This window comes from Acanthisitta chloris, unplaced genomic scaffold, assembly GCF_000695815.1.
Source record: "Acanthisitta chloris isolate BGI_N310 unplaced genomic scaffold, ASM69581v1 scaffold26705, whole genome shotgun sequence".
NCBI lineage: Eukaryota > Metazoa > Chordata > Aves > Passeriformes > Acanthisittidae > Acanthisitta > Acanthisitta chloris.
In genome coordinates this window covers 82,243-99,056 of record NW_008672585.1, presented here as the reverse complement: position 1 = coordinate 99,056, position 16,814 = coordinate 82,243, and the positions used below count along the sequence as shown (strand labels likewise).

At 37.6% G+C, this 16,814-nt stretch overlaps 1 protein-coding gene across 1 annotated transcript in view; it reads left to right on the top strand.

The window, feature by feature from the left end:
• OTUD7A (OTU deubiquitinase 7A) overlaps window positions 1-16,814 on the top strand; it is a 60,400-nt gene that overhangs the window by 8,588 nt on the left and 34,998 nt on the right. The window contains exons 3-4 of the mRNA XM_009074587.1: window positions 5,380-5,516; window positions 13,573-13,727. Of these exons, the coding sequence (XP_009072835.1) occupies window positions 13,643-13,727 (85 nt within the window). The 5' untranslated portion in view covers window positions 5,380-5,516; window positions 13,573-13,642. The remainder of the gene's footprint in view (window positions 1-5,379; window positions 5,517-13,572; window positions 13,728-16,814) is intronic.

Genomic DNA, 16,814 nt, shown 5'->3' with positions numbered 1-16,814 from the left:
TCCACCCAGCCTTGTAGTTCATAATAAACTCAACTGAAGTCATAGATCTTGGTTGAAATTCTTCCTGTTCCACATGCACAACTTTTTCTCAGGCAGAGCAATTTTCTGCCATGTGTCTTAGAAACGTTTCTAACAAGTTGACAGTGTGTATTGTCCCACGTGCTGAAATATTGTTTTAAAAAATAATTGGCTACAACTCCCAATCAGCCCTGCTATGCATTTAGCTTCCAAGCAGAAAAGCAGAGGAGTTTGATCAATGTCTTTATTTAAAAGACAAAAAAAATTAAATGTGTGAAAGGGTCTCTTTGGATAGCTTAAAGGATTTTTTTTCTAACGAATCTGTCTACTTTCCAGGGCTTTTGGTTACAAAAAGCTGAGGAAAAAAATGCAGGTATTTCTGAACTCCATGTATTTGAGATGTGTAAGAAAATATAGATAGATATTTTTCTCTGCAGTAGATTAAATGGAAAGATATTTATAGGCTGAAGCTTGCAGTAAGCTCTACATAATGTGTTCTAATTCCTTAGTGTGATGTTGTCATCACGTTTGTCAACTGAGGCACGAGGAAACTGCAAATTCTTTTGTGTTTTCTCCTCTTTTTCCTGTCTAGTAGTCCACAATGAGCAGTTTGTTTCAGAAGAGATTGTTCTTCATTTAGTTTACAGGTGCTGTTTTCACATGTGAATTTGGTACATAAGTTAAAAAAATGCGGGCACTGTTGTTATTTTCTTTAGCTGTTGCCTGTAGACATTAATATTCAGTGTGGTGAAAGATTTAATTCCCCCATCCCCAGGCTTATTTTGCAGTCAAAGCAGTTTCTTTTTTTTTTTTTCCCCTGGCTTTCTGAATTTCCTGGTTTTAGTCCTGCCGTAGTGACTGTAGAATGAGTGTCTTCAGAGTGCTGAACACAGGTTAGTATCCATTATAATTGATTAGAGTCATATTTCAAATGTTTTTCCAGTACAGAATATGGTGCATGAACTTCACTGCATGACTTTCCTACAGCTTGACACCCTGAGCTGAGGAAGAGTTCAAGATACAGGTTTTGACCTCTACCTGATAAGCTGTGACTGCTCAGCCACCAGCATGACTATTGGGTTGTTTCATGGCCTGTAATGCTGCATCTGTGATATGTTGTTCTATATTATGCAAATGGGAGGAGGAATACTTTCTCTCTCCATTTGTCTGATGCATGGTTTTCAGTTTTCCTGATGGATTCTTCACAGACTGTCAATTACTGACGTAGTTTGAGTGAAATACACAGTTGCTATACTTACACATCTTCAAAGTGCTGCGAAATGAATCATTCCAGATCCCATGTCTCAAATCTTTCTCCTTTGCATCTCTAGTTGGTTTAAAATATTGGAGGTGACATTAAAGCATAGTTCTTAGAAGGAAAAAGAATTAAGTCTTCTATTCTTCTTGCATTTATTTTGGAAAACTAAACTAATAACTGAGGAACATCATGTTTCACAGAGATGAGGGTGGGAGTCACAGGACTAGGGGGGAAATTACCAGTTCTGTTTTGCTGCATAATGTATGTGTGTGTGTTCTTTCCTGCTGTAGCTTATTTAGCTCAGTATACACTGAGCTGATGTACTTACTATTAATTCCAGGACATTGCATGAATGCCTGGCAAGCTAGTAGCTTGCTGTTCTTCCTATCTTACACGCATCTGAGAACTTACAAAGACTTGCTTTTTGTATAGAATCTGAATTTCAGAAGTTCAATTCTGCTGTTATTTTTAGGGTACTTGTAAGAAAGAGAACTTTCTCATCAGCCTGCCACTGAAGCTGTGGGATGCACCAATTGGTGGGATCAGTATTTTTAAGGGAAAGGTGAAAAAAATCACCAGGATGTGTTTTGCCTTGATGTGAGGCACAATGAAAAGTGGAGGCTAACAGACGGTCAAGCACTGTGTTTAAAATAGCAGCTGAATTGTGTATGTCAAGACACGAATATGCTGAAGACTCCATTTTAAAAGACTATACTGAACCCTTAATGCGCTGACTGTGCACTTGACATACAATCAAGCATTTGAGCTTTTCTCTAATCTCTGTGTACAAGAAGATAAAGGATGCTTGGAGACTTGTATCAATAAGACTATTTATACAGAGCTCAAAATGCTAACACTTTTTATGTCCTTTAAGCTTCTGCCTTCACATCCCCATCAGCTCAATCCACTGCACACATTTTCTGAGTCCATCTAGCATAAGCCAAGGAGGGGAGAAATGTGTTTCATTTCTCACATGGAAGAACCACTAGTCAGAGTAAGTAAGACTTTTTCTAGCTAGAGGAGAAATCTTTTCCTTCATTAGTAACCTGTGACAGACTACAGAGACTTAGGACATAGATATGGTTATAAAGAGAATTCAAGTGATGGCAGAAAAAAAAAAAGAAAATGTTTCATGTGGATGAGCTATAGACAGATGCTGTGTGTCAAAGTTTGCACCTTCCCCCAACAGTTTTCAGCGCAGACATCTGCAGGACATGGCAGTGCCACTTTCCATAGCTAAAACAGAGTTACCTTTTATTCAATGCTTGTCCTTTCACTTTAAGAGGGCCTACACATCATGAAAACCCCTTCCTCCAGGTGGTCTTGTTATTACTTCTTGAATATTACTGCTTCCTTATTATTAGAGATCTTTCCCTTTCTATGTTCTTGACCTAAATTAAATAATTGCAAAGAACCAGTGAGCAGTGTAACTGTAGGTAAGGCCTTGTTCTGAATGTAGATCTTGCACTGAAGAAGCTAATCTTAACAGAAGCTAAGCACAAAGCTGATGTTACAGAAGATAATTCTTTGTCTGGACTTAAAACTACTTCAGTGTGTCTGTATGAAACAAAAATAATGGAAGCAAGCACACACTTGAGAGATTGTGGGGAGATACTGATCCAGGTTGAACTGGGTATTAGCAGAGAAGGTTTTCAGAACTGTGCAGCTGGTCCTAAGCTGCTGAGAAAATTATAGGAAATATTTCAGTCCTGTGTCAGAAGGGGAAGATGGAATCCCTTTTGAGTTCAGGACAAGCATTGCATGAGAGTCTCAGAAGAGAATTAAGGTACTTCTGAAAACTGAGTGGAAGAAGCTACTTCAGCTCCTTGTTGGTGATTACTTTGAAATGTCAGACAAAAAGAGGAAAAAAAGAAAGTTGCAGTGGATATTCATTCTTAACAAAGAACATCTCTGCTCTCTGACCTCAACTGATCTTACCTTCAAAAGACCTGTTTGAGATCAAGTTCTTTGTTTTGAAATATACACGTAGTGTCTTTAGTCTGTTTCCTTGTCCTCTTTGCTAACTTCCCACAGAAGTTATTTCAGGGACCATGCAAATGTAAAAGATAAATTCAAAATTTCTCCCCAGAATGATGATGAAAGAATTGCAGCTGAGACTACACCCCAAACCTTTGGATATCTCATGATAATTTTATTCTGTGCATTTGTATCTCTGTAGCTTGTCATAGACCTATTTGTGGGCATATAGGAAGCATGTCCCACTATACAGGGAATACAGCAGAGTAAGCAGTTTGGGTTGTTCTTAAATAGTTGAAGCTCCAGTGTGTGTGTGAGAAATGCCAAACTGGGCAGAGCCACATGCATTTCCTTGTGTCCCAACAATCAGAGTATCTATGGTCAACTTTCCGATAACTTAAAACAGCAAATTAAATTCAATAATTTTTATTGTAGTTTAAATGGTATATTGTGACATAATAAAAACCAGTAAGCAAGCACCTACGTTCAGTCCTCTCTCACCAGAAATAGCTCAAGTGTTGGAAAGGGTTTGTTTTTCTGTGCAGCAAATGTGTTGAACAAAACTATAAAAATGTTTTGATTGTTGTTTGTTAATAGATCTGGAAAAAGCTCTGACTGCTTGATTATTTCCAGGGCAATCACAAAAGTTATGTCTTCTTAGCAGAAACATCATCATTTGGTTTTGACTGCTGTATAACAGAGTTATTAGTTATTTCCCCATAGCTAATAGGGTTTCATAGTGTAGGCATTTCAGTTTATTAATATTGTATATGTGGAAATGTTAAGACATCTTCACACTTGATGACTATTTATATCCCTTGCAGTCCAAGTATTTTTGTAAGAGCTATTAAAAGATACTTTTGTAAATTGAGGGTTTTACAGTTGGTTTTTTTTAAGTTAAAGATAAGGCCATAAGCAAATGTGGTTTGACTGCATTTCCTTTGCAGTGTATGAAATTATGCTTTTCATGTTATTATGAACTTTAATATAGTCTACTTTAGTATGAGGACATCTGTGATGTGGTGCATTCATAAGTAAGTTCCAACAAAGAATTGAAGACAATTCTTCAGTCAGATTTACGGTCCTTGCATGAAAATATGTCACAGTAAAGGAAAAAAAATCTTAAAGGAAACTTATTAAATACTACATATGAGTTCACAAATCTTTGAGTTCAAGTTGAGTTGGGTTAGCAGTTGTTTAGGTGTTAAACTCATGTTACAGTTGAGTTGTTTCATAGACAACCAGGAGTTCTTGCATAAGAATCATTTATCTGCTGAGATTTGGTTATTTCCATGTGTATTCTAGGAAATAATGAGAAATTATATATATGTAATGTTCTGTTTTCGTATCATACTTCTCACAAATTTATAAATATTGTGGACATCGTTCTATTTCTGTGTGTTCCAAAAGAATTATGGGAAGAATGGTTTCCTGCGATGAAAAGGTTTGGTAGGGCTGGGCCCAGTTACAAGTCTATGAGTTTTATCAATGGATTAAAACCCCAGAAACAGTAAAACTGGTTGTAAGTGACTTTTAGAATAATAAGGTGAAGCTTATAGTAATTGGATTATGTATTTACAAGCAGCAGGACTTACACTTAAGAGATAGGAGCAGATTATGTCAAAGGGAAAGGCTGTTTCTTTTAAAAATAAATAAGCTCCATGAAATAGTGTTCCTTCTTACTCATTTGCTTGTCTCTTTTTTTTTTTTTTTTTAATCATAAAAGAAAATGACTATCCTGATTGTCTTCTCCTGGATAACTCTTCATTAGTCAATGGCCTTAGATTTTGAAAGTCTATGAGAAGAAAACTTTCAAAGGTGTATGTGATGAATCTTAGCAAAGAGAACTGCTCCAGGAAATTCCAAGAGTGATTTACCATTTTCATGTAGGATAGTCATAAGGATGTTTTTGTACATTCATAGTTCTTTTCTTAATTGCTGAAGTTGTGCCTTAGTAATATTCTTAATGCAAATTATTGTAGATGGTAATTTATCTGCATTGGGACTCGTATCCATTAGGCTTCTAAGGTCAAAGGTGAAGTCGATTTTGGCAGTAACTGTTATTCAAATAGCATAAAGTAAGTACAATAATTAATATACTTTTTCTTTTTTTTTTTCCCCCCCAGATTTCTCAGGGGACACAATTTTGCTTATTCATACCTTCTACTGTGGCAAAAATGGATTATTTTCCTCACCAAAAACCAGCAGCATAACACCCATCCAACACCTGCCTCAAGGAACTCGTATTTAAAGCCTGTTGTAAGTCAAATTAAACACTTGCTTAAAGGTAGCTTTAATCAGCTGTGTATCTATTTACAGCTCAAGAATAAGCAGCCTTAACAGGAGATCTAATCTTAGCAGTCTGGCTTTTCAGCAGCAGCTGTTTGTTTTTAAATGAAAGTCAAGGAGGAAATGAGCTGCTGTGAAACAGAGGTTGAGGTTGAACTGCTTCCTGACCACTGCAGGCCAGTGTGACCTACCTGTGTGTGCCCCATGTCCCCCTATTAAAAACTGACTGCAGTGCATTGCAGAGCAGAGGCTTTGGGGTTAGGCATGAATAGCATGATGGAAAAGATTATCTGCATTGTAAATGAAGGCTTAGACTCCTGTTGCTATGACAATTGATTTTTAGAAGTCGCAGTGTAGAAATAAGGGGCTAAAGAACTCAAAATGTGGGAAACTGCAAGTGGTTGAGCTGGTCTTCATTGTGTTGGCTGTGGAGCTGTGTGCATTTCATAGTGCCTAGAGGCTCAGGTGTGTGATTTTGAATGCAAAGCAAACCTGAAAAATATTGACGAAATTCCACGTTATATATATTGACTACTCGAAATTCTTGGGTTTTATGCACTCAAGTCAATTTTATGCATGCAGAGTATATGATAAACGTTTTTCTAAGAGAAAATTGTTAAGATGAGAATTTTGGCTAGCATGCATTCTTTATTTGAAAGAAAGATAACATTTGGAGTTATATGTCCACCAGTTCTATACAATATCTTCTTGCTGTATCAGGAAAAATTTATAACTGAGGAAAACGAGGGTGAAAAAGAAGGAGGAAAAAATTCTGAATGAGGAAGGGATCTAGTTTGTTCATATTGCTTCTTCAGAGATACATTCTAGTTGGAAGGAGTTGCATGATACTAATGAAACTGTGCATTTATTAAAAGGCTTCAGATTAATGTTTGAAAGTCTAATTGTTATATTTCCAGTGCAGTATAATGCTGCCTACTTCTTTATTATTCTCACAGGTAGAGGAATAATTGATACTTGAATTTGTTTTGAAATTAAGGTATTTGTTTTAGGGAAATCCCAATTTTATCAGTGGCATTATATTTATCCCTTGCACTGTTGCTTTCTGTTAGAATAAAATTAGCACACTACAAGGGCCCTGGTGAATAAAATAAGGGAAATGCTGCAGTTGACTTTCATTCTATCTGTTTTCTTGTATGAAAGAAAAACTATTATAGCAATGGTGTTATTTTATCCTGAAAAAGTACTGATGCAGGTCTGTAGAGGCTCCATACCTGAAAAGGCTCTGTCTCTTGTATTTGGTTTAGGACCCCAATTTCTGTGGATTTCTTGTTTATCAGTGACATCTTTTTCCCCTTGAGAATGTAATCATTCTCAAGTAAGAAAATTAGTGTTATGAAAACCCTCAGAAGCTCCATGAAAATGCAGTTGTAAAAATGTTCCAGCAGAACATCTGAGCAGATGAATTAATCATCCTGCACGTGCATCTGACACAGGACTGGCTGCCATCAGTGACAGAATGCAAGTAAAGGACCTCTCAGTTGCTAACAGTGATGGCAGGTGTTTCACAATGTTTTATGGGGACTAAGGTGTTTTAAGGTATTTAAGTGTCTCTAGCTTCCCATAGTGTTTCTTCAGTGGGAGTGTGCCATACCTCTTAAATGCAGAGTGGTCTTTTCAATTTTTCTTTTCTGCTTCCTTTAATCTTAGCCTCCAACAATAATAGGTTATAACCTCTAATTCTTAAATAAATGTAAGTGGAGCCCTTTCCCTATAGTTCTAGCTTGAAATCATTAAAATAAATAAACAAATAGGAGGCATTTTAAATGGCATTTCTGAAAATTGAGATGTAGCAGTGATTTTAAAATTCTTGCCAGTTGGTCTTTGAGCTTTGATAGTATTTATCCTAGAACTGAACTTAAAATATTTGAACAGTTCTCGGGAATAGCTCTTCAGTGATGGTTCCCACAGGGCTGAGGATTCTTCAGCATAGCTTCTCTCTTTGTCAATTTTTTTCACTTCTGTGTCTATTATATCAGTTCAGGACGTGTCTACACAAGGTACTGAGGAAAACTGATGCAAGTTGACTAAATGTAGGAGTTGGAAGAGGGCAGCTTAAATCCCACCAAGTCTCTGTGCACCATCCCATTCATAATTAAAGTGGCCTCCAGTGATTTTAGTTTATTTCACTTCCAAGGCAAGATGAGCCAAAACAAATTAAGGCCACATTTTATTCACAGATGAAAGTGTTTGCAAAGGAATTTAATGGACATAGACAAATCCAGTTAAATTAATTGGGTTAGTTTTCCTGAGTTCCATTGTGTAGGCAAAACCTTAGTAATAATGTGTGATTTGAGCTTTTCTTTTTCTTGCTTGTTCTTCTCATTTTGTTCCTGTAACTCTGATATTTCATACTTGAGAAGGTAGATGACCCATAAGTGTACTAGTCACTAAATGTGGTCTTGTAATCTTACATGTCCATGTTTTATAATTAGCATCTAAATGCCCCACTTTGCCATGAAATCTACTGCATGTTACCTACTGTTTCAGTAGTTACCTTCATTTTGGCTTCTTCAACTAATGCCTTTTGATCCACCACTGTAACTACATACGTTGTCAAGATTTTCTCCATCTGACAAATTTTAGAGCATTTTTTTACACATTTTGCAGAACTGGGTGGTTATTATTGCAAAATAAATTGTAACTACATTTTGCAGAGTCACAGAATGGGTAAGGTTGGAAGGGACCACAGGGGAGTCATCTGGTCCAACCTCTGATCATAATAATAATGTCCCTTCTAAAATGTAACTATGCAGTGCCTCTTGCTGGAGTGATTTGCCATTCTGGTGGTAGAACTCAGTCAAATGCACCTGATTTGAATGGATTCAGATTCAAAGTGCTTGTATGATTTACGAGCTGGTCTTCCTACCTCAGTAGAGAGGCTTAAAGGAGCATTTTGGTGGAGTGTACGATAGCTTAAACAGTACAGTTTGTACAGATACATTTCCTGAATAATATTTTGTTTCTTTCATTGAAGTTCTCTGAGCAGCATGGGTTTAGCCATATAAAACAGAATGCTAAATTTAGGTCCACTTCATCTGTGATAACAGTGTATAATATATATTTAGTTCTATGGGAGATATTCTGCCTGCGAGGTTAAAAACTGGCTTTCGTCTTCATATTCTTGGCAGCTAAAACTGCAAGCTATTTGAAGATGAAAGGCTGTTTAAAACAAAACAAGTGTGAAGTAGGCAGAGTAATCTCTAATCTAATTTGAATGGGATGGATACAAAGTGTGAAATACTTAAGAGCTATGCTTGCTTTTAACTGGCCTTTAAAATTCTGAGTCTGAGCATAAATATCTACTCTTAACTTCAATTATTAAAGCCAGTGGAATCTGTGAGATGCATTCTGAGAACGTTTGGCTTAAGCAGCTTCATACATTGTGGGGAAAAGCTTGTGTCCAGTGATTTGCAGACAGATTTGAAGTTCTGGCAGGCCAGAGTATCCTGCTGGTAATTAGCAGCAGTGCCATGCAAGTTAGGGCAGCACTAGAGAGATTTTGTAGAATTTGGAAGGCCTGGAATCTGGGAACAGTGGAATCACTACAGAGGGAGCTAGGATGTCCTGAGTGGACAAAAGGTGTGGAATATTTCTTTGTAACCAGTTTTGTTATCTGTCACTCCATCACCTGAGAGCTACTTTTGTTAGGAAACAAAGCAAGCTTCTGTTTGAATGTGTTTATTAAGATACTGTGTGTCTTTCCAATTGTGTGTCCTTGTGTCTGGGGAAAAACTGCCTTGAGAAGTGTTACCTAATAAAGAGTGTAGCAGCCTTAGAAATGTAATGACCAAATAAAAACTATTTGGCTTATTAAAAATTGTAAATGTCTGTGAGACAGTAAGCAAATACATTTTTGCATGCAGAAAAGAATGAGAAATTGCACAGCCTGAGCTCAAAAAATTTACATGTTTCACTAAGAAGAAATGGTCTTATTTAGTGCGATGGTTTAATGTCATAATATTGTCAAGATTGTAGAATTATGGGATTCTCTATGAAATATGGCCTGTCAGAAAGAATTGCTTTCAAAATCTGGCACTGTGCACAAACTGGGTCTTTCTGCCTTCACAACCAGAAGTGTAAGCAGCATGAACGTTTGACACAGGAGTGGCCTGCACCTAGCCCTGTTCTTGCCAAACCAGCTGAGAGCAGTCAGGGATGTTAACAGGCATTTAGCCTCATCACACTGCAGGGACACTAAAACAAGCTTGTGGGGGAACTGGTTTAATGCAGCTGGTGGATGTCTCTCCATTGGCTTCTGGGAGCACTGAGACTGTGTTTTATTGACAGTGCTTAGGTAGTCCTTTCTTTGAAGATTCTGAAAGTGAAAGATCTTAGTTCCAGCTTAGTCATTCTGTCTTTCTGAGGCTTTGTCCATGGTGCACTGTTCATGTGCTGTTTTCTTTCTGTTCCCTGCTTAGGTATTGTCAGCTATGTGTATTCTGGGTGCATGGGATGGCATTTGTTTTACCATAGTTGCATTAGTTAGCCTATACATCTCTTTACACTTCTTTAGAAAAACGTATCTTCATGCTGTTTAATTGGGTGAAGCTATTTGATTTCAAAGAAGTCAAATTTAGATTGGGCGAAGACTTTTTACTTCCAGTCTCAGTTTTGAGAGAGAGGCACTTAAGAGAGAAGAAAAGATCAAATGTAACTGAGAGTGCGTTAAATTGATTGCAAGTCCTATTAACCTATCTTAACATTTTGAAGTAATCAGTGTCTCCTCTTTAAATACATTCAAAATGCTTTTTCTTATAATATACAACAATTTTTCCCTTTTCCCTGACTCTTGTCTTTGCACTGCATAAATAAGAAATTATTTAGGGAAGAAATTTGGCTAGAAATCTGAGTGAAAACCAAGGACATCATGTGCTTAGAGGGTCAAGATATTTAAATTTCCATTCAGTTCAAAGTGGTGTTTGTCTATCGTGTGACACATTTGAAAGGAAATCTGCTGAGTATCCATGTGTGTCTGTAGGGTTAGCCACAGGAAGATTGATGCTCATTGACAGGTGAGTGTAAGGTGGATCACTGTGTTACATCTCCTCCAAGTGTGTACATTTCAAGTGTAAGTTGTCTTAATGCTTTGACAAGCCATTGAGAGCAAAGGTGGTGCTGATGGTGCTCTAGGTGAGGAGGGACTATATTCTCTAGGGAGAACAGTGAGTCTGATAACCATCTGCCATCTGAGTCACTGCCTCCTTTGCAGTTTATTTTCCTTTTTTTCTTAGTAGTTTTTACTATTCCATCTGGGTGGGTTTTCACAGCTAATAGTTTCCTGACAAAGATAATATTTTTAAGGACTTTCTGTTGGGTTTTGTTCTTGGTTTTTTTTTAAAAAAAGAATCTAAGTTCTAGAGAGCTAAACAAACAACTTCCTTTGAGGGAAACAATTAGCATTATTTCAAATGTATACAGGGAGGGTCTTACCAACTCTACCCTTTGCTTCCAGGGTGTAGATTCCATGAGGTCATTCTGAGATGATGGTGATGTCATAAATGCAGGGATGGGTTGTTTCTGCTTTTAAAAGGATTCCTTTTTATTACAGAAAATACTGAAGTAATGTTGATAACAAGACAACTCATGAATTGGCTTCTTCAGGCTGACGAGCACTTCAGTTTTCCAAACCTATGAGCAGTCTAGTCCCCATCCATAGTGACTGTACTTGAGTGCCCAGCTGGTGCATTTTCATTAGCACTCATTATTCTACTGAGCCACTTCTGATTGTGTTCCGCAATTCACCAAGGCTTTGTATCATCTGTGGCAGGTTCCTTTAACATGATCCATATGTTTTGGTCCTGCTGGCTAAAATTCATTTCATTATTTCTCCTAGTCACTGAAGAAATCAGTTGCATTCAGTTTCTATTTAGCATGGTGCATCTATGTATGAGTGCTTCTTAAAAGAAGCATTTTTGCCCTGAATTTGCATTGAAACAGATTCAGTTGCCACAAAGCTGGGATGCCAAATTTGGCCATAATCCATGGAGGTAGTTCTCTTCCCAAAGTGTCTGGGAAGTAGGATAGGACTGTGTTTCATTTGAAGGAGAGTGAAATCACCTGGTTTCCAATGTCTTTCACAGTTATTTCTCTGTAGCTGTGGTGCAAGCAAGAGCCAACCAACATCATCTGCTGCCAGTAGGAAATCTCCATGCCAGTCCTTAACCTTGGCACAGGGTAAAGTTGCAACTGAACCTGTGAGGAGGAATTAATAGGAAAAATCCAGTTCATGTTCAAAGGTAAGCTTTGACCAATGAGGAGTAAAAAACACAAAAGAAAAACATAAGCTTTGGCTTCTGTTGTGTATCATTTAACTTCATCCTGTTTTCTTGGCTTTGCACTATGTCTGCAGCAGTTCAGGCAGGATAGAAGTATGGAAATACCTTTAGAATAACCGTGTTTTAAATTTCAGCTGTCTTAATAGCTTGCCTAGCACCAGCTACTCTTGTAGTGTCTGCTTTAATTTATATTTCATATTTGTAGAGAGGATTGCCTAGAAGGATGGGTTTCCTGTTTTCAGGAACAAAACAGTAGGTACAAAATGCAGTAGAGCAGATGGATTTTTGTTAGACATGGATTTGGCAAGAAAAATTCCCATGCCAGATATTGTCATATTTCACTTGAGGGAAAACATGATCTGCTTCCTAACAGGTCCCTGGGTGATTGTGTCCCCAGGAGAGTACCCTGGTACAATTGCCCCCCACAGACTGCTCATAAACACAGTAAAAACTCTTCAGCAGCTACAACATTGGTCATCAATAAAAGACAATAAAACAAAATAATAAAACAGAAAACCATATAAATTACTGTAACATCAGGGCCTTTTTTCTCCTTATCCTTTTAAAATGAACCTAATTTTCTGTAAAGTAGGACTGTTTTTAGAGAGGTGCTACCAGCTTGGCTGCTGGGCTCAGCTGTGCCCTGCATTGGGATGTTGCAGCACTGACTGGCACCAACCAGAACCAGCTGAGTCTCCTCACAGAGACTGTCCCTGCTACCAGAACTTGCCCATTGACACCCAGGGCAGTCAAACACTGCTGTGTTGCTACTTTTCTCACAGTCAGCTGCTGCCACTTTGCTATGAACAGGCAAATCCTTCCAGGAAGCAAACTTGACATCCTCCACTTATGTTAAAAAGTGCAGGTGGTTTTCTCTTAGGGCTGAATAGATAGCTGTGTTGGGTGATGGCTGGGGACAAGTGGCACAAACAATATTTTTCCCAAGCAGGCTGATGCCCAGCCAGTCTCTGAGCAATGGCTACTTTGGAAAGACTCTACTCCAGTTTTACTGCTGAGCATGATGTTGTACAGTATGGAATATCCCTTTGGTCAGCTGGGGTCATCTGTCCTGGCTGTGTCCCCTCCCAGCCTCTTGCCCACCCCCAGCCTACTCACTGTTAGGGTGGAGTAAGAAACTGAGAAGGCCTGTGGTGTGTAAGCACTGCTCACCAATGAATAAAATACTGATGTTTATCAACAGTGGTTTAGCCACAGTTCTAGAAAAGGAATAAAGAAAATTAACTCCATCCCAGCCAAACCCAGCAGAGTGGAGAATCTACAAATTAGAGAAGTTGTATTGACAATTGACAAAAGAGCAAATGCTAAATTCTGTTGTGCATGTATTAGTAAGGCAAAAGAGCTCTAGGCTAGCCAGACATTTAAATACTTGCTAAACTTCAGTTTTTGGGCAATGACAATGATGTGGTGATTGTGCTTTTAATGAGCAGAGCCTGTGGTTAGATGAATTGGATCTTCCAGTTGCAGGATTATTTACAAGCTGCACATAATAAAAATCAATAAAAATCACAAATGTTAACATAGAGAAAACCTTCCAGTATGAGTGATCAACAGCTTCTAGGCTAAAGCAGAGATGGATGACAAATGCTGTTTATTTTAATGCTTCGTATCTTGAATGTTTTAGCATTCTTAATAGCCTTGTTTGGGGAAGGGAGGAAAATGATTTACATCACTTTGGGGTATATTCTAAAATGCTGTTTCTTTTCTCCTTGGCAGATGGATACCTTCTAGCCAACCAGTGAATCCTACTGCTGCTGCATGTCTGGCAGCATCTCTGAATGATCACATGACTCTTGATATGGATGCAGTCCTGTCAGACTTTGTTCGGTCCACAGGGGCAGAACCAGGTCTGGCAAGAGACTTACTAGAAGGTAAGCTTTCAGGACACAACTCTTTCCTATGTTCACTGCTTGCAAGAGCCAGTCATAAAAAGAGAACCCTGGCCTATGGAAGCAGATAGTTTTTAGTATTTTGACTAGTAAGTGAACTCTTGTGATAAGCTGAGCATAGATTAATTACACTAAGGCAGGTGTTTTCAACAAAAGGCTTAAGAACTTCCTAGTGTTAGATTGCTATAAGTTACTAAGAGTCATGCCCAAAAAGATTGTGCCAGGAAGAGAAGGGAGGAGACTTTAGCTGAATTTTGTTGTATTCCACTGCCCAGAAGTAGTTGTAAAAGTTTCTCAGCTCACTGTGCAAAGCAGCTAAGTTTAGTCTGAAAGGGAGTTACCGTAAAGTGATAGAGACATCAGAGATATTTTTGGGGCCCAGTGATTAATATGCATACCTGAACTTCATGGTACAGGAGTCAAATGGCTGGGTTGAAAAACATCTAAGAAACCATATCAGAAAAATGGCTGTGTCTGTTTATTTATTACACTGTAATTGTTTTAGGTTTATAGGCTCAAAAATGGAAAGACACCTTTGATATTTGAAGGCAATTTATATTAGTTGTTTTGTTCATTTCTTCTGATGTGGGTTAACAACAATTGTGAACATGGGAGGATAGAAATGAGTAGGTGATACCTATGTAACTTGTAAGGTTCTGTGGGCTTGATACACACATCCTGGATGTGTTCCCTGAAAGGTTTGGGGTTTGTTGGGTTTTCTTAGTCACAAAGTGCTTTAAGAAATTGTGTTAAATCAAAGTAACTACTGAACAGCTACAGCAGACATAGACATATACATCATGTTATGTATCTCCTTGTGCAAGAGAAATTTCACTTTATTGTATGTTTGCTCTAAGTTTTTCATTTTGTTATAAGTTGTTTCTTTACTCTGGGTTTTCTGGGAATAAGGTATGATATATTAGTAACACAGAGGTGCACACAAATTTGCAGCATTTCCTAAGTCATCTGTTACCTGCAACAAAACCTTAGAATACCTAGGTAGGGATATCCTCATAGGCTTGTTATATTTGAGCCTTCTGTTGTGTCTGACTGATACAATCAACCTGTCATTTTAGCCTAGAGTCTGCCTTCGTCTGATGGTCTTTTTGAAAAAGAATGAGAAGGTTTTTCTCAGCAATATCAGGACAGATTATCAGTTAATGTGCTGATAGAGCATTGCCAGAATTTGAAAAAGAGTTCCTGCATATAAGAGATGGTTCAGCTGTGCTGATAGAGCATTGCCAGAATTTGAGAAAGAGTTCCTGCATATCAGAGATGGTTCAGTAGAGTTACTTGTCTTGTTTTCCATGCTGTAAAGGATAATGCTTTTCCATGTTGTACTTATTTCTGTAGACAAATTCACGTTGTATATACTAACAAAGAAATAAGCAATTTAATTATTCTTACAGGCTAATAGGCATGTGCATCTAGCCCAAATTGTTTCCTCCTACACAGGAATTTCTCAAAGTAAAAGGGATTGCTGCTAGTTCTGGACAAGATGTGCTCACAGAAACATTTCAGCACATGTAGTTGTGGCAGTATTTGGTGCAACACCTTCTAACAGTGGCCATATCTTGTGCTGGGGGACAGCAATTGCTACAGTGGTTTCCCATTTGTTTGCAAAAGGCACAAATGTGATACAGGTGTGCACCAATATTTTCCAGAAATTTCAAGATTTGGTTGCTCGTAGCTGCCGAAATGATGGTCACAGTGAACTTAGAGCCAAAAAAAGCTTACTTGTGCAGTCTTTATTTCCATGTAACCACAAGTTTTGGTCAGTTCTTCAATGGCCCCATAGCCCTTCTCTCTTTCTGACCCACTCAATAATTCTATTTTTATAACTTGCTCAGACTGAATGTTCTCACATTGTGCTCCTGTGGAGTAACACCTCTTTTTCAGAGCCACTGCTAATATTGTTTCTTTTGTTAGTCTTTTTGGGGAAGATTCCTCAGTTTCATTGTCATGTAGTTAATCAAGGATACCAGTTTCTGCTTCCTTACCCAATTACTTTTAATGTATTAATTGGTTTGCTTTGTGCTGTGGATATATCAGGACATTATTGTGCACAGTATGTATTGTTGGTCCCAGCAACAAATGGGTGAGTTAAATACACCCTGACTGTCATACAAACAGCTAAAAAATCCATACATTGCATATAGATTTTCTACATTGCCAGAAGCTGTCCTAAATGTTGGCTCAGTTGGTGTTTTTGTGCTCTGCCTATTCTGCTGGTAAAATTCCTGCAGTTTTCTTTTGCTGAGCTTTTTATTGAGCACAGCTACTTGTCTCTCTTTCTCACTGAAACATCCTCTGGTTTTGCTTGACACATGTCTTTCAGAACTTGTCCATTCTAGATTTGAAATGAAGAGACAGATTTTTAAAAAAAAGTAATATATATATGTATATACACACACATTAATATTGATTTTAATTTATTTGTGTCTGGTTAATTTTTCCAGCCATGAGTATCTTAAAATAAATGATAATATAAACCAATTGGTTTTGTATCTAATTTTGGCAAGATAACAATGTTGAGCTACAAGTCTCCCTTTAAGTCTCTGTATTTTTTCTGTCGTTCACAAGAATGTGTACAGAATGTATAAAGAATGGATATATGTTGTAGCTATTTTGGTATGAATTTTTTAGTGCAAAGATTGCCTTTTTGTGATACATTGCATATGTTGTTGTTTATATTTTTGACCCAGTTTGCTTTAGTGTTGCACAGAGAGCTTGTGGCAAAGTCTATGCTTGGTTTGACATTTCAAAGTTAGTAATTTTAGAATTCTCTGTAAGTACTTAACTCTTAAGGAGTTCAGATTTCACAGACTTAAAATCCTTAAAACCCTTTCAGTGTCAGGAGAACTTTGTCATGCATACCTGGAAATGGATGTGACTGCAGAACTTTAAATCTGCATCAAAATTAAAAAATAACTTGTTTTTTTGTAGTTCTGCCTAAGAAATTAATTTTATTTTCATGGCATTGCTATGTCTGCATTTATGAAAGCCTTGTATCTGTCTAATCAGTAATTCTTTGGTGGATAAAATTGCATTAGAAATTGTTTGTCTTTG